The 26,404-nt window shown below is 35.7% G+C and overlaps 1 protein-coding gene across 3 annotated transcripts in view; it reads right to left on the reverse strand.

Annotated features, from left to right (window-relative positions):
- Positions 1–13,285: 13,285 nt before the first annotated feature.
- Positions 13,286–26,404, reverse strand: part of SYT16 (synaptotagmin 16) — a 367,718-nt gene continuing 354,599 nt past the window's right edge. For all 3 annotated transcript variants that reach the window (XM_056133188.1, XM_056133187.1, XM_056133186.1), the window contains one exon: positions 13,286–14,035. In XM_056133188.1, coding sequence (XP_055989163.1) covers positions 13,722–14,035 — 314 coding nt within the window. In that variant the 3' untranslated portion in view covers positions 13,286–13,721. The remainder of the gene's footprint in view (positions 14,036–26,404) is intronic.

A 26,404-nucleotide genomic window follows, 5' to 3' on the forward strand; every position in this document is an offset into this window, starting at 1 on the left:
ACTGTCTAGTTTTCAAACTGATTTATTTTCTAATACAAATTAACTATTGTTCCCAGCATTTTCCTTCCTTCCTTCCTTCTTTCCTTCCTTCCTTCCTTCCTTCATTCTTTTTCTTTCCTTTCTTTTGTCCCCTCCATCCTCTGCTTCTGGCTCAGCAGTCACTCAGCAATCACTCCTAGAGTAGCTTGGGGTCATATGAGGTGCCAAGGGATTGAACCCAGGTCAACTGCATGCAAGGCAAGTGCCCTTTCTTCTGTAGTATCTATATAGTCTCTCCTTTTTCGTCTCCTTCATAGTATTCAGGATCACGAACGCCTTGTCACCATATGACATATTGTGCCAAGAATAGAACCCCGGGCCTTTATGCAGCCATGCACTGAGTTTTTGAAACTATCTTCCCAGTCCTTCGAGTTATCTTTCCAGTACCTCTAGGCTCTTAATTATATGTGAAGCCATGTGACTAGTTCTGTGTAAAGGAGTTTGGATATATCTGGAGAGAGAAACCTGTTAGTTTGATTCCTTAAATGTAAATTTAATCCTTCAAACCTCTTTTTTTCCATTCAGTTTGCATAGTGAAATATTTCTTCAAACTCTCTGTAGGATCTGAGGTAGCACTCAGTCCCTAAGATGTTAAGAAAGCAAGATTATGGGCACAAACCAATTTTTTTCTTATTATATCTAACATTTGGATGTATTTACAGGAACAGGTAGAATTATCTCAATAAATTCAACAGGAAAACATAGTAAAAGGTTGTTTCCCTGAAATATCTATAATTTTTCTTACTATTTTATTTTGTTGTTTTGGCAATGTCAGCCAGGTTTTACTACTAGGGAGGGATCAAATTATAATAATCTTATTCCCTGTACTAGTTTTCTAATACAAGACTCAAAAACACTTCAAATAGTAAAGGTTCCTGGACAAGAATGTCATAGGCAACAATTACCTACATTTTTTTATAAGTACCTACCTTTTTATCTTCTCAGAATCCTCTTGAGATACTACTTTTTTCAGGTCTTAACATTTGTCTTTACTTATCTAATTATTTCATTATAAATTCAACATTTTAAGCCAGCATTTGAGTTGATTTATACACAAGTCCACTTTAAAAGCCAATATCACCCTAAAACCAAAAAAAATCTTATGGTTCATAAATGTAATGCACATAGTTCTAATATATGTCTGCATTTGGTATGGTTTTGAAGCTAGTGAGTTTTGTATATACTAAAATAAGCAATATAATTCAGGCCCATAAAATTTGCATGTTGATGATGCAAAACTGTATCTTATTTTTGACATAAAAATTCACACATATACATATAAGCCATCTGCTTAAACTTTATTGACAAAACCAGTAGCAGCAGTTTTACAAAATTGGAATGATTTTCAGTTTTGAACAATCATGAATTCAGTTGTAGCAGACATTTTGTACAAACTGGGGTTAATGCTTCTTCTATGTTTCTGTTTTAAACAAAAAGCAATTAGAATGTATCCTCATGCATTTAAATATCTAATACAGAAATAGTTTTTAGGCTGCATAAAATATGCTTTCAACATCACTGTTAGACTGAACATCTGTCTTAAGCATTATTTGTACAAGAAAAACTGTATAATTCTTCTAATCACGAACTTATTCTTTATCACAGGTAAACAATTTTCTATGCTCTAATATGTTTTCAAAAGCTTTTTCTAACATGGTGGTATATCCATTAAATATTTCACTGACTTGCCCAGTTAAATACAAGACATAACAGTCCAACAGGAAGACATTTTAAATTGTTGTATGAAATCTGAAACATTACAAAAGATAGAAAGCTACTATCTAGCTTTTTAACAATTAAAAAAATTTAAACCCGTTTTATAAATTATTCACTGACAGAAATAATCTTAGAAATGGGGTAGATTATTACATTCTTTAACTGTTGGTTTTGATTTTAGCTAAAGATACATTCATGCTTCTTCAACAGGAGACACCACAAGTCTGTAAGTCACACTGTCAGGAACACAAGGATACCTAACAGGGAATGTATTACAGGCTGTCCAAAGTTTCAAAAATGAGAATTCAACTCTTTGAAGGAGAATAAACTCTTTGTTTCTCCCTTGAACCTTGAAACTACCCAAAGATTCTCTACTGAAAATCCTTGGTGAAGAAACATGAGAAGACTGAACATGGGAATGTAAAAGCAATGAAAAAGGTTTGGGAAGCTTCTGTCTTGCAATTTACAAGATTCTCCTTGAACAATGACATTCTCCAGGAATGCTTTCTAGTGACTTATAAATCTGAAGGTACACCAGATTTTGTTTCTAAACCATCTAATTCTAAGCAATTCTCATCAGTGAAATCCACAACATCATCGCCCACTTCACAACCACCAAAACCTCAAGATAATTAAACACATATAAATAACTCATTAAAAATAAAATAGAAAAATTACAGGTTTATAATATTAGTCATGTACTGCATCCAGCTGTAAAGTAGAAAAGCAAGGCATAATCTCTGTTAAGAATGATGTACTTCATATAGGGTAAAATCTCCCCCAAAGTAGTTACATATGTTCAAAATGAATGAATCATTCACATTTACATGTTTTTATGCAAGTTCTACAAGAACACTCATCAAAAGTTGAGATATAAAAGAAAACCAATAAAATATTTTAAAACAACAGTGTGGCACACAAGTATGCATATGGTGAAACATAAATGTGTGAATGTGAACAACTGTTTCAGATGCCATATGAAGACAAAAAACATCCAGTCAGATTTATCCTGCAGAGAACACAAAATATTGCTATGAAATCTTGGATGTACCTTGAAAATGACTTTTTAATCTGCCTTTTTTCTGCAACATAGTAAATGTTAAGGAAAAATGATCATGTGGGTGACGAAAGTCACTTGGAAGGGGATGGATGGAAAAGACTGACTTCTGGAGAAAATAAAAAAGGAAAGTTGAAGGAGCATTATGAGTGGGTAAATATTTTCCATATACTGTATTCAAATTCTATCTTGTGAAAAAATAATTTCTCTTCAATACTCTCCTTATTCTCAAAGTTAAATTTTTCTTTAAAAGGCATGTGTTCAAGTCTAAGATTGATAAGCCTGTTCAAAAGATAGATTTGACTATTTGTTCAAAGGCCAGGATCTCTAACCAAAAGAATTAGAACCTAATATTTTATTTTTATCTTCTCAGAGAAAGACCAAAGTATATTCCAACTGTAACTCTTACATAAAATTGCTAATATTTTATGTATAAAACTCAATGACTGGCAAAATTTACATAAATGTCAATTACTTAACATATTGATATAAGAATTGACAGAAACTTAATATAAACATGGGGAAATGTTCTATTATATTTCAAAAATTCTTACTTCTCCAAACTATTCTAAAACAGTTTTCAAAAACTTTTAATTCTCTAAGGTATTTTTCCATATAGCCATGTAATTTTCCCTAATGTAGAGGACAGTATTTGTTACTTATTAACATGGGAATAATTTACCTTATCAATACCATAACCTGTGAAAAGTAAAATGACTATTATATTTCCATATGAAAGACATGAAAATGAAGGCTTGAAGAACTTGTTATTTGACAATTATTTTAGAGCTCATTAGAGGACTTGTTACTAGATTACCAATCCTGTCAACATTCTGTCACTGTCCTCCCGTTGTTCATTGATTTGCTCAAGCGGGCCCAGGAATGTCTCCATTGGAGACTTTGTTGTTACTGTGTTTGGCATATGGAATACATCACGGGTAGCTTGCCAAGCTCTGCCGTGTGGGCGAGATACTCTCGGTAGCTTGCCGGGCTCTCCGAGAGGGGCAGAGGAATCGAACTCGGGTTGGCCATGTTGGCTGCGTGCAAGGCAAACACCCTACCGCTGTGCTATCGCTCCAGCCATCCTGTCAACATTAATCTAGTCAAATATTTCTTCTATAATCAAACCTACAGCTCTTTTGTAAAGTCAGTTCTGTATGTTATTATAACTACAAAGTAAAAGACGATTGACAGGCATATAAGTAATGTCTAAATGTTTACCAAATATTGATCATCAGTCAGGTCTCCCATATACTCAGTGTTATAGTTCTAACATCTACCACACGGTCATTCAGCTTATGCATTATTGTGGGTCATCCTTTCATTCCAAAATCATAGATGTTTTATGATCCAGATGCTTTACGTACACTTTTAGCTAATTTGTACAATTGACTGTAACAGTGTATAATCACAAAACACCCTTTCTCTTGGCAGCAGTGGTAAATGTAATGTCATATAAACAAGTAACAGAAGGTGCTTTTCTATCATGAATCAGTAATAACATAATTAGCACATTTTATCAATGTATATTTAAATCATTGCTCAACAACAGATAGCACTACAGAATTGCTAAATTTGGGGATCACATCCAGATAGCTTTTAGAACTGTGCTTAGATTCCAGTGAGGTGGGGAATACTAAGATAACTTAATATAAATTAGGTATTATGTGAAACTTTTCTTGAATCTTCTCTTCAGTTGTAAAACTAGACTAATATAGCATAGGTACAATTGATTTTATAGAAAATTTCTACATTCTATTTGATGAACCACAGGAATTTATCTGCATTTTTAAAATGTGCTTATTAACAAAATGTACTATAGTAATTTGAACTAGAAATATAAGTTAATAGATACTGGTACATTCAGGCAATAGGATATTATTTAATACTGAAGAAAAATGAGTCATCAAGCCCTGAAAAGACATACAGAAAGCATAAATGTAGGTATTTCCATAAACTGTATTGCTAAATGAGCAAAGTCAGTCTGGAAAGACAGAATGGTTATAGACAAACTATATGATTCTTAACTATATAACATTCAGAAAAAGGCGTAACAATGAAAATCAGTAAAAAAAAATCACTGGTTGCCAAGAGTTAGTATGATAGGAAGAATAAGGAGGCATGAAGAATTTAGAAAAAGTGAAATATTAGGAATTAATCACAATGTAAACTATGGATACTGGGTGAAATGATGTATTAATGTAGGTTCATCAACTATAACAAATGTACCCATCTTGATATAGGATGCTTTGGCAAACTTATGATCTCTTTTTTCTATCATAAAAGTTTTTATCAACAAGTAAATTACTATATTATAGGTCATCATTATCATCCAGATAACTCTAAAGAAATGTCATCACTAAGAATGTTTAGGCCCCCAGAGACTTTTATGTTAATTGAGATAGTTTTTATAGACATTTGAGATAGATTTTATGTTATTAAAAATCGCAGTGTATCTATTTGGAAGCTCTTTTGTCTCATTATAAAATAAAAAGAAATAATATTATTTGTGTTAGATTATGTTAGACGCAGATTAACATAAATTGTTGAGACTAGAAAACAATTTTTAGGTCATCTGCCAAAACAGAGATATGCTTGTGTTTATCTTTAGGGGGCTTAGGGGCTCCCAAGCAGCAGTGCTCAGAATATCTGGGTGCCTCACCAGTGACTCTTGACTAAATGAACTGTGAGTTCAGCTCAAGATCCCAAAGATGTGTTGCATCTTGACCCTAGAGTGTTGGGGATACCCAAGCCACCTCAGCAGTGCTGTGGAATTCCAAGACACAGTCAATAGAACTCAAGCATGAAGGCATGTGCCCTTACTGTGGTTAGGCTCATACTCTCTCCAGGTCCCTGATGTTGATCTTATCCATTCCATTGAGATATTCCAAATATGTTTATTTTATAATATCTAAAAGAAGTTTCAGTGAAAAGAAATAGAGAAGTAAACACAGATGTTTGCTCAGAGCATCACCCCTTCATTTGGCAGCTATTGTCTCCATTTCATGTCTTGGAGAATAAAATGTACCAGTGCCTTTCAACTAATGAAAGGTGGAGTTTATCAGAATTCTGTCTTAATCGATTTTGCAGACCTAGCACACTAGTAGCAAACGTACCAACTTGCAAAGAGCATTCAATATTAAAAATAAGACATACCAAATAGCTAACTTCTGTTTCATGAGACAACTCATTTCATTAGTTAAATGGAATACTGCATCTCTTCCCCTGGATATAAAATATACCTCATTTATTTTGAAAGACAGCATTGACTGACAAAAAGAATATTTATTTCTTAAGAGAAGCAGAGCAATACTTTAAACTTTCAATAAAGTCTTTTCCTTTCAGAGATGAGTAAAGGGACCACTGCAAAACATATTAAACTGGGGCTGGAGTGATAGCACAGTGTGTAGGGCATTTGTTTTGCATGTAGCAGACCTGAGTTTGATTCCTAGCATCCCATGTGGTCCCCCGAGCACCGTCAGGAGTAATTCCTGAGTGCATGAGCCAGGAGTAGCCCTGTGCATCACTGGGTGTGACCCAAAAAATAAAATATATATATTAAACCAAAAAATAAAATATAGTAAAAGATCTTATTAATTACCTAGTTCTATTATAGTTATCTAGTTTTTATCAGAAAAATTAATACTTGTAAACACAAATATTGTTGAATTCAAACCATTCTATTCATCTGCTATTCTTAAGCCCTCGACAAGAATCTGTAACAGAAAATATACTTAATAAATTTTTTTCAATGAATAAATTTGTATAAAAGCAAATTTATGAAATAGCTAGTATAAACATCAATGTAAATAAAGAATAAACTTAATGCATAAATAAAGAGGTTCTAATGAAAAGTCATGTCTTATCATAGTCAAAATGCAATTGAGTACATTGTTTCTCAGAGGAATGGAGTAAAAACTTCCATTGAGTCACCTTACAAAAAAATATTAGTAAGATAGTGAGCACGGTTAGCAATATTGAATGGTGGTTTTATTTTAAGAATGTCTACATACCTCCACAACTGCCTCTTAGTTTGTTTTAAAGCCTCAGCCTATTTTACAGGTTCCATGGTGGCTATAAATATAGCTGATTATTGTGTGTATAGATACTGTTTTGTGACCCAAGAGAAACAAAAACAGTTATAGCACCAGGAGAAAAACTCAACCAGAGACTGTAGACATCCCCAAAGACATTTAGTCCAGATTAGGAACTCCCGTAAGAGAGCCTTCCATGATGAAGAGAAACATCAATTTGAGGGAGAAGTGAGTCTAAACAAGAGCAATACAGGCCCAACATGTTGCTGATTCTGTTTGGAATTACAGGCAAAATGCCTGACTTATAGAGATAACATAAGGCTCTCTTCCAAGGTTCTCTTCTGCTCTTTAGACATAACCAATTTCTATATAGGTTGTTCTGCTTTAAGATTTCCATAGATGATGATTCTGTGATACCCCTGGCCATTACCCTTCCATTGTTCCTATACCCACTCTAAGTACTGAACTTCCTCAATGTTTTTCCAGTAAATGCAATTGATATGTTTCACCTCCAAATAACCCATAACAAGAAACTACTTAACTACTTAACGTGACATGTAATTGAGCTAATTTAACAATTGTGTTAGTAAGCATTGTTTTTATTATGATGACTAATTGCTTCAGTGTGTAGTCAAATTGCTCCAAAACAATCCTTTACTATCCCAAATAACATGGTGCTAGACATAAGGAGCCAACAAACACATTTGATTTCATGTCAAACAATCATCATGAATTTTTCTTTATATCTAAATTAAGCCCTCTTTTCCTGGTTTGGATGTAGAATCATCAAATCTGTGCACATAGTTAAGAAGGAGTGCACATCCTCTCAGTAAGAATCCATTTCTTTCTCAACCACTATTACCAAAAAATTAATCTATATTATTCTGACATACTCAACCCTTCAACTTACATGCATGCAAATTATTTAAGTAAAACCCCCTGAGTTACATAATTCTTTGCAAGTTTCTTCTGACCTGGAAAGTCTAAAACTTGGGTCAACATTTTAGTGAAATTATAAATGTACCCTCATACTCCTTTTGGTCTCATTGACCAACTCTTAGATATATGATCTTATTTATTTTTTGTAGTTAAACTATTTAATTGTAAATTAGCTAAAATTATTAATATAAATATCAAGGAAGTAGTGAGTACCCATTTTGATTGAGAAAAATCACACAACAAAATTGTTGGATCAGGGAAGATATATTCAACAGACTGAAAGAATGCAGGAGGCCTGTGTTCAATCTCAAGAACCAAAATGGTCTGGTCCTTAGTACTTCTGATTATGGGCCAAATTATAAACAAAAAAATTATTTCCAACTATATTTGGTGGTGTTATAAGAGATAAATTGAATACTAGTAATGAAAACATCTTGAAAAGTAGCATCAACTCTGATAGGACTACTTTCATTATGCTATCTTAAGTAGAATAATTAGTCCTATATGAACTTTCCAATTTAATAGTCAAAAAATGCATTATCAACTCATTTTGTAAAATTTTTTAAGAACTAGAGAAATAATACAGAAGATAAGACACTTGCTGTGCATTTTGTTAACCTCAGTTCTATCCTTGGTACCACTATGGTCTCTGAAGTACCACCAGGAACCAGGAGAGACCCCTATGCACAGAATCAGAAATAATCCCCAAGCACTGCTAGGCATGTACCAATACTCCTCTCATTCTAACAGATAAAAAGGATATATAACCCAAGCCCAAATGAACACTGTATGTTTCAAAAAAGAACTATACAGTTACATTTATTCAGATCAAAATTGAAATATGTACTCAGGTTGTCAGTACTTTTGATGAGGACAGGATGCTCTGTTCATGTATAAACAGTAGCAAAGAGCTGGAGTTGAGAAAAATTCTTTATAAAGAGATGCACCTAAGAGTCCATACAAACTAAGGGGATAAAAGACAAAGATTTGGTTATCATATCAGATCAGTGGGGATTTATTAGGACTCTGTTTCCTCTATAAATCAGACTTATCTTAGTTTGATGACTTGATAAGATTTTCTTTCAAGGAGACAAAGAGATTACAGAGATTAATGCTCATGCCTTGCATGCAGTCAATCTTGTTCAATCTCTGACACCACGTGGTCTTCTAAGTATTGCCAAATGTGGCCTTGGAGGTCCCAGAGTACTGCTGAGATGACCTGGCTAGTCTCTGGAACCTCAGGGTTTGAGCAGTACTGCATTCTTATGCATCACACTGAAGCATTGGCCAATCAAGAATCACCAAGAGGAATCCACTGGGTCTCCTGAGCCTATCTTTAAAAACTACCCCGAAAGAAAAGATTTCCTCTCTTAAAAAGTTAAGAATAGCATCATGGGCCTAAGTCTATAAAAATAATCATTGTTATTTAAATATACACTGTATGATAATTTGAAAATTATTTGTTTTCTCTAGTATTATTATTATAGTCACTAGAAGGAGAAAAATACCTAAAATTATTATACCCTTTTCAAACCTGACTGTGAGAGGGGAAATATTACTATGATTTACTATATGCCGGAATCTATGCCATTACTTCATTAGCGTTTTTTTTAATCTATGAGGTAAGTCTTATTTTCATTTTCTAGTTAAACAAATAGGGATACAGGCTAGCTGGACGATTTTTTTAAGGCTACAAAATTAGAGTTTATCCAAACTCGGGCTAAAACCACAACCTGTATCAACTTCTCAGTTGTATTATATGAATATATCACCCTACCCCAAATTGTCAGTATTCTCAAAGTTCCACAAGTTGTTAAAAATAAACTCTCAAATATCTTTGTCTAATTACATTACTTTTCTGGATATATGACAGTGGGTACTTGAGATACCCAGAATACTATTTTTAAATCTTCTATACAAGTGTGTACTTTGTTTTCTATAGCCTTTCTTAGCTTTTCTCCTTAGAACAACTGAATAACTTTTTTTTTTAATTTTTATTAGTGAAACACCATAAGGTACAGTTGTAGATTTACAACTTTTTGTGCTTGGGTTTCAGTTATACAATGATTGAGTACAAATCCCTCCACCAGTGCCCATTCTCCACCTGAATAACTTTTAAGAAAAAAATATTTATTCAAATTTAGTAGTATCAATCATTTGATTTTGTTGTGGATGAAATGAAATAGGACAGTCCGTATCCATGGAGACCTCAAAGATAAAAGAAGATGCCACATTTGTTTTCTAGTTCTTTTGTTGTTGTTGTTGTTGTTCAAGGAAGTAGACACTGGTGAAGGAAATGTTCGAATATCTTATGCATGCAACTCTGTCATTAACAGTATTGTATATCATGGTGATTAAAAATGCATACATACATACACATAAATAGCATGCCTTTCTATCATCCGTGAACAACCCTTTCCTGAGAACTTTTATGATTTTAATGTACTCAGTCCTCTGCTACAAATGGACACAAAGGCATTGGGGAAAGCACAATACTATGTCCACTCTGAACCACCAATTTAATTAATTCAGGGCTCTGTAAAGCACTGTTAATTACTCTGATGATAGTCTAACTTAAATAAAGCTTCACTTGAAGACAAAAGAGTTTTGATTCTTAGATCAGATCATCCGTATAATTAGGATATGAAGCATAGTAATTGATTGATAATAATTTGTAAAATATTGTAAGAATTACATATTGCAAAGGTAGAGGCTGTGTTTCAGACTCACTATATGACACCTAGAATTATGGAGAAAATTGACATTCAAAATCCATCAATTACTCTCTTTGAAGGAGTAACAGAATGATTATTATCTAAAGGGAAGAACAATTTAGAGATATACTCTGCTTTCCTCTTGCAATTATGGTGAGAATTCTTTCTTGGGCTATGCAGGGGGATAAGTATAGCCCAAGTGTATAATAGATGCAAAGAATTATGAATTCTTATAAGAATTATGAATTATGAATTCTTATAATAAAGGGAAGACTCCACCCACAGCTATATCTCACAGCAAAAACAGGGTCCTAAAAAAGGTTCTAACTGTGCATAGAATTGGGAGCGAGAGAGCAGGTGTTGGATGCCTGGTGAATAGGCCATTTAAAAATTCAACAATAGTTAGAGGGGAGTGGAGAGCACAAGAGCCACCCCAAGTGAATGGTGAAACCAGCACTTCTCAATTCAATATAGACTTGGGGGTTGAAAAAAGGCACATGATAAGGCAGATTTCTAAAAACCTAATGCATCATTTACCCTTAACAATATTATTTAAAAAGCATTCACTTTGGGAGAAATCATGGAGAGAAGAATTCATGTAACAAATACGGGTGCTTTTTTCAATTCCAAATGTTTCTATGAGATATTAATTTATTAGCTAGATAAAATAGGCAAAAGTAGCTCTATCGCTGAATAACCAACTAATTATCTTTTATATCTCCTTTGAAAGCAAATGTAGATGTAAAACCTCAAGTGAAAAACATTTTAAATGCACTGTGTCTAGACTTTGCCAAGAAAAAAAAGGAAGTTTAAGTGTACAAAATTGAAATATCGTAATGAAACAAAATTTGAAATGTAAAAAAAAAGTCTAATTTTAATGTCATATGATTATCATTTTCTAATTTAGTGTTGTATTATTATCATTTTCTAATTATACAATCACTATATAAGGTAAATATTACTGTACATTGAGTTATCAAATTATCAAATTATAAAAATTTAAAATGCTTTTAAAGTATTCCTTCCATTAAATGCCCTTAGACATTCCTCTAAACCGTATCATACTACTGGAAAGCAGGACAGGCACACAAGGATCTTTTCACCATATCAACTGAAAGTTTTAAAATGAACAGATCAACTAAAAGAAAATGAAGGCTAGGTGATTACTGGGCACCTTCAAACAGGGGATACAGAAAAGCAGAATACAAAAATACATGAAGAAAAAATTCAGGACTGTCTGTACAATATATGCAGATTTTTTCAAATGTAAATTTTAAAGTGAATGCTGCTTTTATGTTACTGCATAAAGGAAAGCGTAACAAGGCTGCTCTACTTCCCTTTAAACACAGGCGCATAAAGAGAGTAAGGGATGTGAAAAGCCAATTCTTTGTGCTGCTACTTAATCAATCGCACTCAGTTCTACTTGATGACACAGCCACACTGCAAAGACCACTCAGCAGCTAATGGATATAATGTTGGAAAAGCACTTAGAGGTCTTCCAAATGGTAGACTAAAAACCCAAAGGAGTATGGTTTTATTACTGATTTTCAATAATGGACATATTAGCTATGAAACTCCCATAATCTGAAAAGATATTAAGATATTAATTATTTTTCTAGTGCTATTTTAGCCATATGAAATTACTATTTTTCAAAACTTGAAACTAGAGATCTTAGTAGAGTTATCCTATGCTCTAGGCTGATCTTGTCAGGATAACCATTACACACTACAAGGAATAACTATATTCTTCAAGTGTTACAGCCTATGTTTACAATCTGTCAAAATGAAGAGATGAGGAGTAATGTGTTTTTAACTGTGCACATCCATCATTAGCTACCGCTCTTCCCCCAGACAGCAAAAAGTCAACAATAAAACATAAAAGTTAAAAATACTAGACTGAGCAATTGCTCAGAATTGTACATTGGGCACAATGTTACATTTGTACACATCCCTTTCCTGTTTTTATTACTGTCCATTCAAAGCAACGAAAATGAGCTCGGATCTTAGAAAAAGAAAAAGGAACATGCACTGCTCAAATATGTAAAAAGCAACTGAGTGTCCATGCTCATAAATATATAGGCTTGGTATTCTGAATGGCATGTGCCCAGTATGCAGGTAGTGACTAATTTGTGTTGCTGCAGATGCTATGAAAAATGACAATTATAGGCACTTCAAATGCTCAAAGAAAACCAGTGTCATTCCATACAAGCAGAAAATACTCTTCAGAAACAGGTGTTAGAACGTCAATGTCATTTTTAAGATTCAAACAAATCAGTATTTATTAAAGAGTCAATATGTACAGTTTACTAAAGAAAATACTGTATGAAAAGAGTATGGTTCACATGCAGGAACATTCAAAATACACAAGTGGATATCATTCCATGTAGAATGATATTCCTTTTCAAAAGGATAATCTTAAAGAAAACTAATTTTAAAAAATAAAAATTCATGACTGAAATAGATTTTTTGTTTTTTTTCTCATTCTGTAAGAATTTATTAGGTGAGAAAAACAGCATAAAAATCTTGAAAGTTACAAGTTCATAGATTTACATATTTAAAAGGAAATGGTTCCTTTCAACAACTTTCAAACTTTATTGAGTTTGGCTAGATGAATGCAATTCATTTAACCAAACCTCATAGGAAAACATGTTAATTAAAGGAGGTATTTAGTTAATACAAATTTGTTTTATAAGTACAAGCTTATAATGTTTATTAGATAAATAAATGAAGGTTTCTGATAAAGAAAAATATGGATTAGGAATTATTGATGATAGTTACATTCTTCTATGAGCATCAACATTTGATTCATTTTGGATTTTGAGTTTTTGCACCATATTAAGAAAACTGAGTCATATGTCTAAATGGTTACAAATAGTAACATTCAACAGCTCCTTAGCAATTTCATGTTACTCTTCAAGTTAACTGTGACTGCAGGAGACACTTCATTCCATTCTGAACCAAAACTCAACAACTCATTAACATAAATTAACTAATTATCACTGCTCACAGCTATGATAACATTTTCTATACATTATACTTGAATGAAAAAGTACGGTTTTTAAAGCAGTGATTCTCAAATCCAAATCAAACCTTTAAGAAACAGAAGATCCCAAGAATGTCCTAGGGATTAGTATAATCCAATCCCTGTTTGCAACCCTGTCTTGTGTCGAGTAAAATGCAGCAGTGAGCAGCAGAGGAAAAGTCAAACAGCTGCCAGCAAATCTAAGATTCAAGCAAGGTATGCCATCTGCAGATCTGCTGACCTTTGGTCTCCTTCATTTCCTCCCAGTGATCTTGTTCCTCTTCTCCACTACTATTCTGACCAAGAGCAATCCAACCAATCATCTCTTTACGCTTCATTGTACGCCTGTTATAAATGGAAATCATCAAAGTGACATCAGAGAGCTGAAAGAGGGCCACCTGGAAAACAAAGGTCTCCTTATATACAGGATTGGGCTGACCACGCCGAATAGATGTCTTGCATCGGGACATTTCTTGACCCACAGAATTGAGAAGAAATAGTTTTCCGTAGGTATCTAAGAAAAAGACAATGGAAATGAGAAAACATCAGTTCTTTCTGTTTTGCTGGTTTAGTTGTTATATGAACAACTTTTTATCCTTCTTAACATACTCTTCAGTATCCCTAGATCTGGCACTCTCTATAGGACTAACATCTTACATGAATTATTAAGTGAAAGAACTTTTACTTTGATGCTTGATGTTTCATGCCTCTTACTATCAGACACTTTGTTCATTGGAATCTCTACATGGTCAGAGGCAGATAGAGGCAAAAGTATATATGAAATGGTATTGGTGGATATGCACAGTTTCTTAGCCTTATGCACTGTTCTGTGCTTTCATTTTATTCTCAATATACTACATGCCTGGATTAAAAAATCTATTTTCTTCTCACTCACTCTGTGTGTTATTTGCACCATTTAATCTACTCAATAACTACTACCAAACCAGATCTAATCAAATACAAGTTTTCTTGAAGACATCCCAAAACATAACTAGTATTCAAATGTACCCAGCAGTTAAGAACTTGCTGCTCCAGGGCTTTCCACCCCTAAAATTACAGGATCACCTACTCAATAAGCCAAATCAGAAATCAGGACCACATGTCAAAACTGGCTTCTAAGCCAATCAATGATTAGATAATCATCAGTACGTTTGACTGATTTTACCTTCTAAGATTCCAGATTCACCCATTTTTTTCCATCCCCAATGCCACAAAAACTCTCAAGGAGTAACACAACAATCTGAATTATTGCACTTTCCCTCATTAAATTTCAGTCACTATACTTTCCAGTTCCCATAGTCTCATTTTTACATTTCTGCAATACAAACCTTGTCATATCATTCTGAAACTAGGTAAAGGAATATTCATGATAATATTTCAGTATCTGTATTGCAAACCATAATGCCCAGAAGAGGATAGAGAGAGGAGGGAGAGGGAGAGGGAGAGGGAGAGGGAGAAAGAGAGAGAGAGAGAGAGAGAGAGAGAGAGAGAGAGAGAGAGAGAGAGGAAAATAGGCAGAGGCAGGCTGTGGGGGTGGGCATTGGCAGGAGAGAAACAGACATTGGTAGTGGTAAATGTACAATGGTGAAGGGAAGGTGTTGGAACATTGTATGACTAAAACCCAACTGTGAACAGCTTTGTAACCATATCTCACAGTGGTTCAATTAAAAAAAGTATTACTATTAAAAAATAAACTTTGAAGACTTCCCACTAGTTTCCAAACTGTATTTCTCACTATAGACAATGTGCTCTGGCACCATGTCTCCCAGTCTCCTGTACACATCTGTGTGTTGGACATAGCCTTCCCACCACATGGAACTTCCTTCCTTCTAACACATTCTTGTTCTTTTTATCTTTCATTTCTACATTAGCTATAACTGTCCAAATGAAACCTATATTCACATGAGTTTTATTCATCATTTTGATTTGGACATCACTATATCCAGGAATCTTTTCTTATCATCTCCCTCCAAATTCATGTATCACTAAAACCTAGTTTTAACCTGTTTCATCTTTTTAAACCAAAATTATCGGTGCCTATTTACTAGTCTCCAAGACTATGTGTCCCCCAATGGTAGAAGGAGCAACTGGTCCTATTTTTCATTATGCCTCTGATACCTGGACAAATATATAACATAGGGTAGATATTTACTAAACATTAAATATTTTTCATGACTGGCTAAGAGATTCAACTTTGTTTATTCCTTAGATTTTGCATTTCAAACTTTGTAAATAACATTATATCTGGTGTTTTATAACCCTTTTAATACAATGCTATTAAATGATGGTTCATATCATATGTTTAATTCATTTACAGAAAAGAAAGAAAATAAATTTTACCACATGGTTTACTACTTTGTTACAATTGCTTTTTATGTAAAAAAAACTTCTAAAATAATTGCATTTGTATTAAAATCATTACTTAACAGAACTTCAAGTAGCCTACATAATTTAGTGCTTACCTGGAGTGGACAGAGTAGGGGATGGGAAGAGATCCTTGAGACACTAGACCTCAGGAAGGAGGGAAAGGAAGAGACATTCTGGGGAAGGTGTAGTATTGAAATCCTGTATGTATGAAACTATCATCGACAGTATTGTAAATCACAGTGTCTTAATAAAAATGAAAAGAATGAAATCATGGTTTAATTTCTTGAAGGTTGACTTTAACTTTTACCACTAAGTTATATATATTCTATTCTTTGAAAAAAAGTTATGGTATTTCCTAAATTCCCTCATTCTGTACATCCTGTTCACGACAGCCTGAAAGCTGATTAATGTTTACTTTTCATTTTCCCACCTAACAACCAGTAAAACTTTTAAAAGTGTAAATCCAGATCGCTGCAATTTACTGTTCCATACAAGAGTATTGTAAGATAGGAAACAAATTACAACCTGCAGTTTTCTTTCTATGTTGATCTTTTTCTATTCCGGTTTGATGTGTTATTTTATGCACTTATCTGCTGAGAAACACAAGGTGTGAAATTACACTTCAGGTGTGAAAACACTTCTGTCTCAGAACCAGGGCTCTCCACTCTCCAAACTGCTCTATGGAAAAAGCTGTCAGGAAACCAACAATGGAGACTGAATTTGTGTTTCCACAGCTGTACAGCTATATGCTTCCTGTAAGAAAGGTTCAATCCAGTCACCAAACTGTCCTAGCAATTTTGCTGCCAGTTATGGCAATGGGAATTGAGTTAATCTGCAAACAAAATTCTTTCATTTCAAAGAAAGTCATTTCAAGCTTTATGCTGTCACAGAACCATTTCTAATTGCAATAAGGACACTTACTCCCAAATTGCCAACACTGAGGCTGAATTACATGTGTCAAGAGGGAAAATATTAAGTGTCCTGAGTTGTACGTGGAAAATTCTACTTCTGATGAACAGCAGAAACCATAATTCAAATTCAGTGTTTTTGAGAGGTGGGGTTCAGTAGCATTCTGGTTAGCAACAGTCAGAACAAATGGAGAGTTAACTAAATGCAAGTTAAGAAATTATCCTAGACTGAGAAACAGCACAGCCTTTAGGGAATATGTCTAGCATGTACTTAACTTGGTGTGATACCCAGCCCCATATATATATGTATATATATATACATATATATATGAAGCACTGTAGCACTATCCTTCCAGTTGTGATACCCAGCCATATATATATATATATATGTGAAGCACTGTAGCACTATCCTCCAGTTGTTCATTGATTTGCTCGAGTGGGCACCAGTAACATCTCCATTGTGAGACTTGTTGTTACTGTTTTTGGCATATTGAATACATCACGGGTAGCTTGCCAGGCTTTGTATGCAGGTGGGATACTCTCTGAATATGTATATATATACACACACAGGCATATATATGATATATACACAAACACATTTATATATACATGCACAGCGGGTAAGGCGTCTGCCTTGCACGCAGCCAACAAGGCCGACCCGAGTTCGATTCCTCCGCCCCTCTCGGAGAGCCCGGCAAGCTACCGAGAGTATTGGATATGCCAGACACAGTAACAACAAAGTCTCCAATGGAGACGTTACTGGGCCCGCTCGAGCAAATCAACGATCAACGGGAGGGCCTTTACCTTTACCTTTATGCATATGTAATACATACTCCATTTATGGTATATGGAGTACATATATGTGTGTACATATATATACACATTCACAACATATATATCCTGTAAGCCCTTCAAGCATTGCTGATATAACTATTATGATAGCTCTGGTGGTCCCAGAACTAAGAATTATGACCTTAAGCACCAGATCATCCTTGGTCCTATCACAGAAACACTGGCCAGGTAAGCTAAGTACCTACTTCTAGGCCCCTAATTTATGAGCACTAAATACTTGGGAGCTCCCTTCCCCCAGAGAAAATAAAACAGAAAAAAAGAAAAAGAAAAGATCCAGTTTAACCTAACTCTATTTCAATTCTCAGGTAATGATAATAGTTGCAACAAAACAACACTGAGTGATCTCTTATCTTGATGATTCAGAAACCCTCAGTGCCTCCAGTAACTCAAAACATCATGAGGTTGAAAGGCCATAATCTCTTGACAGTCCTGGATTCCGCTTGCCTGATTCAGTCCCATTAACTGCTTTCTCTGTCATTTATCTCTTTCTACATAAAGGAAGATGTCACATACTTCCCAAAATTTTAACAGTGTACAACCCTCTGTTTTTCATGCATAAACAAATGTGTTATTAGGAACTCAGAAGTGGTTTTTTCAAAGAAATGACACACTAGCCAGTGGTCATTACATAGCCCACATAAAACCCCTGCTCATTTACATGGTGACATTCTACCACCAATTTACTCAGACTCAGTCTAGGGCAGGAGGCCAAGGAGTGGTAGAACATGATTCTCTGGGCAAGGGAAAGAAATTTTGTCATTTAACCACTTTCTCTTTTAATGTATTAATAGTTGACACTAAATAAACACATGTAAGACTAATGGACAATATCGCATATACCCAAGGACACACAGAGAGACATGATGTTTATCATGTCATTCTTTACAACTAATATTTGCCTTTTGTTTGATTTTAAGAAGTATAATATTCTAACTGAAGTTCCTTGAGTATACCACCTTGAGAATGTTGAAGTGGTACTACATGGAAAGTACCATGCTAAGCCAAATGAGTCAGAAAGAGAGGGACAGACATAGATTGCATTCATCTGGGGAACATAAAGTAACAAAATAGGAGATTAACACCCAAGAATAGCTGAGATAAATACCAGGAGGTTTACTCCATGGCTTGGACGTCAGCCACACACTCTAGGGGTAAAGGCAGCTCAGATAGAGAAGTGAGCACCAAATAAAGGGTGTTGGGAAGATCCTCCCAGGATGGGAGATGCATGCTGAAAGTAGACTATAGACCGAACCTGATTGCCACTGAATTCCTCTTTTGCAAACCACAGCACCCAAAAGGAGAGAGAGTATAAAAGGGAATGCTCTGCCACAGAGGCAGAGTGGGTTGGGGGGATGGGGGTGGGAGGGATACTGGAATTAGTGGTGGTGGAGAATGGGCACTGGTGGAGGGATGGGTACTCGATCATTGTATAACTGAAACCCAAGCACAGAAATTTGTAAGTCTACAACTGTACCTCATGGTGTTTCACTAATACATTTTTTTAAAAAGTAATTACTTCCCTGTCTTTGGGATTCATAATTTTTATGCTTATTCTTAGACTTTCACTATGTAAAGTAGATATGACTGAAGCAATAGGAAACATATTTAATAGTATTTCCACATTAAAACTATTTCATATTTCAATATGTATTCCTGAGATTTAGCTTTATTTATTCAGCATTACATGTTTTATTACTGAAAAACCTACCACAATTTACTTACCAACAAACTTAATAATTTATAATTTACTTACAGACCATAAATATCAACTATATTAATTATATTCCATTCATTATTATAACTGTAGCACGGTAGCACTGTCCTCCCATTCATCAATTTGCTTGAGTGGGTGCCAGTAACGTTTCGCAACAAATTGTGAGACCTGTTGTTAACTTTTTTGGCATATCAAATACGCCACGGGTAGCTTGCAGGCTTTGCCATGCGGGTGCGATACTCTTGGTAGTTTGCCAGGCTCTCCGAGAGGGGCAGAGGAATCAAACCCAGGTTGACTGTGTGCAAAACAAATGCCTACCCACTGTGCTATCACTCCAGCCCTAAGTTTTTTTCCCCATGACTGTACTTTTACATCTTATATATTTAGCCTGTGTCTGGAATAGTAATTTTTAAAACTCTACTTTTTAATTAGTCATAACATACTTAAATGTTTATTTTGTATAATAAGAAGTACTTTACAACTTAAATTTGCAGATTTTCTTACATTTTTTCAGTCATAATCATAATTTCTATAAATGATAAAAAAGCTTTTCTTCTTCCTTTTAAGATTTATTTTCAATTTTTAAAATTATTCTGAATTTTCTTGAGCCATCAACACTAGCGGAATGAAAGTAATTCATTTGTTCTTGACTTTAAAGGAACTTCAATTCTTTTAAAGGATTTCAATATTAAGGATGGTGGTTAGCAAAGATTTTCATTAAATGACAACTATCATGGTTAGACAGTTTCCCTTCTTGTTTATATATTGTAAGTATTAAATATAATGTCCACCTTCATTTTTACTTTACTTAAATACCTTTTAAAACAATATTTAAGCAACTTTAAACTTTATTTAAAATTGTTCATAATATCCACTCTGAGAGAGCCCGGCAAGCTACGGAGAGTATTTCACCCGCATGGCAAAGCCTGACAAGCTTCCTGTGACATATTCGATATGCCAAAAACAATAACAAGTCTCACAGTTTGTTGTGATACGTTACTGATGCCCACTTGAGCAAATCGATTAACAACGGGAGGACAGTGCTACAGTGCTACAGTGTTCATAATATAATTGTTACAGGCATTCAATGTTCCAACACCAAATCCATCTTGTACAAGAGGGGGTAATTCCCCTCTACCATGTTCCCATTCTCCTAACTCCCACCCATGCCATCACCCCCACTTATCAGGCACAAAATAATTTTAAGCTCTTTCCTGAACCCATGGAGCCTGAAATTTCAAAGTCCCCTAAATCTAATTTAGATTCTTCTAATGCAAGGAATCTGTAAGAGACTAAAAATCAGAATAAACAAACAGAAAGGCTTGACTCTCCATGATACCATTTCAATGTTGTTGGCAAATGGCAAGGTTGTTTGTTTGTTTGTTTTTTTAATCCATGGTTTCTAAACATCCTTATAAGAACCACCTTTTGCCCACACAAAGAGATCAGGTGATAACTGGTATTTCCCTTATGATGCCTTGTTGCCTGTATTTCTAGATTTCTTGAACACAGATTTCCTAATCTTTATTTCCTAACCTTCCCAAGCTTATATCCCAAACATAAGCAACTTAAACTCATAAAAGCTGAATTTCTTTTTTTATTTAACTGGGAAAATAATCTGAATTATAGCAATGGACAATCAAGCAGTGACATTAGTCTAATTAAAAAAAAAAGGATGAGATCTGTTCTAGAAGTTTGGTGCTGAACTAATATTAGAGAATAGAAAGTGGAGATTCAGAATCCACGTTATGTGATGCTAAAACTGCCATCTGCTATAACTTGGAAGGAAAAACATATGCCTAATGAGTCTGTTGCTCTAGGGAAACATTAAAAACAGAATTTTTAAAATATGTAATCAGTATCAATAGTTTCATTTGGAATGGGGGAACGAGAAGAATGAGTTTGAAGATCTGACCAATGTGAGAGAATAAAGAGAATACAAAAACTGAAACTTGTTTGCCTGTGCTAGGGATTAAATTCAGGACCTCATACCTTACACAACAAGTACGTTACTGCTGATCTACACCCCAGCCCAAAATTCAGATTCTTAAAATATCCATCCCTCTAGGAGAGCCCAGCAAGCTACTGAGAGAGTATCCCACCCACACAGCAGAGCCTGGCAAGCTCCCCATGGCGTGTTCAATATGCCAAGACATGAACAACAAGTCTCACAATGGAGATGTTACTGGTGCCCGCTCAAGTAAATCGATGAACAACAGGAGGACAGTGCTACAGTGCTACAAAAAATTCAAACTTCAGTGCTTGAAAAAACTAGTTGCCTTCAGAACTCCAGGCAGTAGATATTTATTTTTAAAAGCTTTGAGCCTTTACAGATGAATAACGTGACAGTGATCTAGGTCAAATATCAAATTTAAAATGTCATCTTCCCAACAGATTTGACTTGACTGGGCTTTGTCATCGAGTTCTGAGTAATGGAACATGAGAAGTGATAAATATTGCCTTCAAATACGGACACATTCAACAACTCCCACTCACAAAAGAAGTCTCTCCTGCAATCTCTTCTCCTTCCATGGCAACAATGGAGAACTTTTTGAATATAGTATTATCATCACCTCCTGAAACAGGATTAGCCTGTGCTATATCTCAGCATGGGGGGAGTTGGGGTACCTGTCTTATTTTGTGTTGTAATGAGGAGAAAATAAACCCTTGCTGAGTTAAGCCACAAAAAACTGGTTGCAGGGTTGGTTTATTACCGCATCATTACTTAGTCTACACGAATATTCCTTCTATGCACTTCACCCATCTGCTAAGTATTATTTTTGGAAGAACTAGAGAGATAGATGGTTGAAGGGACTGACGCACAAGCTGTGCATGCACTGAGTCCCATATTCAATCTATAGAATCCCGTGCCCCCTCAGCAACACTGGACATAGTTCTAGTGACCTCCAAGCATTGCACTAATAGGTCATGCACTGAACCATGAGGCAGAGAACCACTGAGAGTGGACCCTGGGTCCTCTGAGCACTTCTTTGGAATTCCAAACAAATAAGGGTTATTTTTTCACCAATCTGTATAGTAAAAAGGTAAAGGTAAAGGCCCTCCCGTTGATCGTCGATTTGCTCGAGCGGGCCCAGTAACGTCTCCATTGGAGACTTTGTTGTTACTGTGTCTGGCATATTGAATACTCTCGGTAGCTTGCCGGGTTCTCCGAGAGGGGCGGAGGAATTGAACTCGGGTCGGCCATGTTGGCCGCTTGTAAGGCGAACGCCCTACCCGCTGTGCTATCGCTCCAGCCCTGTATAGTATAGTATATTTTATCAAAGGTTCTTTTGTACCTTTATTATATAATCATGTAGGCTTATAAATCAGTTAATCAGACAAAGAAAGATGGCGGCCGCATGGGAGCCTTGTGGAGAGCAGGTATGAGCCGGGGGTGGGGGCGCGACTGAAACCTCATGGGATGGGGGGGCGTTCTGGCCCATCCTTCACTCCCTACCGAGGTCACCAGTTGCCCCCCACAAGCGGCTCTCCAGCACGGCCACGGCCCCAGAAGCACAAGGACTTAACGCAGAAAACCAGCTGTTTGGAGCAGAAAAGCGAATGGACTATGTGTTAAACCGTGCCAGCATGCCTGCCCGGAGGGGAAAGGGTGTTGCTCCGTTCGCCCTCTCCTCTCTGGAAAGAAAGATGGCGGCCGCCAGGGAGCCTCGTAGTCAGCAGGTTTGAGCCGGGGGGCGGGGGCGGCAGGGGCCTCATGGGAAGGGGGGGCATTTCAGTCCGTCCTTCACGCCCTACCGAGGTCACCAGTTGCCCCCCACGAGCGGCTCTCCTGCACGGCCACGACTCCAGAGCACAGAAACCAATCTCTTAACTATCCAACTTTTAATAGAAATACTTCCAGGGTTAATAAGTAAAATAGCAGAAATCCAAAACCGCTATTGTGGCCGCGTGACAACATTTAATTCTTGAACCCAGCTGTAGAAAGCAAATCATTTCACAACGCTTTTTCAGCATGGCTGATTGGGTGGGGGGGTAAAGTCTAAATAATAATGGCGCAAATTTTATCGAAACAATGAAGCTAGTCAAAGTAGATAGAGTGTTAACTAGAATTCATCTGCCCCACAGGCATTGGGGGAGTGGGGGGTGGGGGGTTATTGGGGTTCTTCGTGGTGAAAAATAAGTATTGGTAAAGGGAAATGTGATTGATATTTGCATGACCGAGACCGAAACCTGAAAGCTTTGTAACTTTTCCCACAGCGATTCAATAAATAAATAAATAAATCAGTTAATCATATGAATTACACTAGCATATTTTCCTGGTGTTAAATTATTCTTACATACCTTAATTAAGTCCAATTTATCAATGGTTTCTTATTTTTTTACATTATGAGCCCAATATAAGTTTTAGTATGTGTGAAAGTATGTGAAGAAGTGAGGCAAGGAAGCACTTTGAGGTAAAAAATATTATCCTAATCTTAAATCTTTAAAAGTGCAAATCAAAACAATAAAAATATATTAGCCATCACAATACTGAGAAAGGAATAGAATTTCCATATATTCCCTATGCTTCTAATTTTTTTTTCTGCTTTCAATTGTATTACATAAATTAGCTTTGTTTTTGTCTTTTTAGGGATCTCCCCAGAGGTGCTCAGGGAAAGCACCTTCCCAACAATTCTCATCTACTGCAATCAATGATTCAATACAAAAGCCTGAGGTCCTGTGGTGTAGGGAATTACCCCACCCCTCAGCAGTGCTCAGGGCCCTTCAGGACCATACCCTGTGATGCTCGGTAGGGAACCTGTAGTACTAGGGATAAAACAGGGCTACATAAAGGCATATGTCTAAACCCTCATACACTTTCTCTGGCTCCTAAATTTGCCTTAATTTATTTCTTCCACTGGTAAGACAGTAGAAATAAAATTTTAACATGAAGACTTTAATGTCTGAAATTAATCAAATCCCTGCTCTCTTCTTAAGCAGTACAAAGATCTCAGAATTCTTTTACTTCTGGGGCCGGAGCTTTAGTACAGTGGATAGGATGTCTGCCTGGAACATGGCCATTCTGGTTTGATCTTGGTCCCGTGAGCCCTGCCAGAAGTAATCCCTGAATGCAGAGCCAAGAATAAGTCCTTAGTGAACACTGCTGAGTGTGGCCAATAAAACAAAAAACAAGCAAACAAGAAAGAGAATTCTCTTATTTTTAACCCCTCTACCCATCCTTCATGTATTTCTAACTAGAATTTTTATTTATACTTTGCTGTTATTGTATTCCCAATGTATTTATTGCCATTATCAGATATTTTACCTAATGTTTTTGTTTTCAAGTATCAATGCTTATATTTGGCTACATAGTTAACATATTTTGTTGAGGGGCTGGAGCAATAGCACATCAGGTAGGGCATTTGCCTTGTCCACTGCCAACCCAGGTTCGATTCCCAGGATTCCATATGGTCCCCCGAGCACTGCCAGGAGTAATTCCTGAGTGCATGAACCAGGAGTAAACCCTGTGCATCGCTGGGTGTGACCCAAAAAGAAAAAAAAAACTCTTGAATTATATCACTTCCTTATAAGTTAAGTTTCTTTGTTCCTGAAATATATCAATTAGTAATTATTTTTCTGTTGCAAACCCTTTCAAATTCTGTGGGAAATATGTTACCATAAGATGTAATTCATACACTATCATAACTTTATCTCTGTTGCTTTCAGATTTTCTAACTCTGATAATGTTGTAAGAACAAAAGGAACGGTATAATCTTAAAAGATATGAGGGGCCAAGAGAACCCAGCAGTTAGGCACTTCTTCACATGAGGCCAACCCAAATTCAGGCCTGGCACCCCATATAGCCTTCGAGCACAACCAAGAGTTAAAACTAATTCCTGAGCATAGACCCAGGAGTAATTTCTCTGAGCAGTCGGGTGTTCTCCAGCAAGCAAGAAAGAAAAAAATGAAGGAAGGAAGGAAGGAAGGAAGGAAGGAAGGAAGGAAGGAAGGAAGGAAGGAAGGAAGGAAGGAAGGAAGGAAGCTAATGCCATTTTTAATTTTGTGTGTGACTTGGCCAAAATTTTGAGTACATGGTAGCTTTATTTATAATTATTCACTCCATTAAACTGAAACTTGAATTAGAATTATAAAAAAACATGGTATACCCCAGACCTTTTCAACCAATTTTCCTGCATTCTATTTAAGTGTGTCCTGGTTTTCTCTTGTTATTCACACTAAACATGTGCCAGCTTGATTTGCCTTTTTGTTTTCCTTTCCTCTACTCTCTGCTATTGTGAATGCCTAACAAGGTTAATATGCTACTGCTATAAGAATTATCATTTGGGATGTAATTATCACATGCAGCTAATCATACACATGCTGGGAGACTGGGGAACTTATTGTTTTCAACTAGAGGAGACATCTTAATAATAGTTTTCAGCAAGGACCGTTTGGTGTGCGTACATACATACACAATGCAGTGACACACTGTAGAAGTTTATACAGCAAAGTTGAAGAGAAACTGACAAAGATGATTTTTCTTTTTATAAATGTAACAACTGTAGCTTTAACTTTATCTTATTAGGTTAGATAATAATTTATCATTTCATAAGGAAAAGAGTAAAATTCAGAGGGACAAATCAAAAGCTGAGGCCATTTGGCATTTGGGTGGCAGATTCAGGAAAAGAATGGAACTGCTAAATTATTAGTGAGTCACTTTCCCACAAAGCCAAATTTGAAAGATAATCAAATGTTTTAAATTATGTATAGTAACTTTTACAAAGCACTTTTGTAAAAGACTTAACAAGAATTCACACATATGCCTTTACCTATAAGCAAGTCTTTTACCTGCATTATTAGTCATAGACAGATGTGGAGACAATTACTTGCCATAAGAATATTTATAAACTAGTCTGAACATCTTAATAGCAATAATTAAAATATTTTTAATAAGAATGCTATATGTTAAGTAAGACATACCCAACAGTGATCAGGGTTTATTCATGGCCTGTACTTATGAATCATTCCTGACAGGGCTCAGGGGACCATATGGGGTGCTGGAGATTGAATCTGGATTAGTAGTACAAGGCAAGGGCCATAC

The sequence above is a fragment of the Sorex fumeus genome, unplaced genomic scaffold, assembly GCF_029834395.1.
Source record: "Sorex fumeus unplaced genomic scaffold, SorFum_2.1 ptg000098l, whole genome shotgun sequence".
Lineage (NCBI taxonomy): Eukaryota > Metazoa > Chordata > Mammalia > Eulipotyphla > Soricidae > Sorex > Sorex fumeus.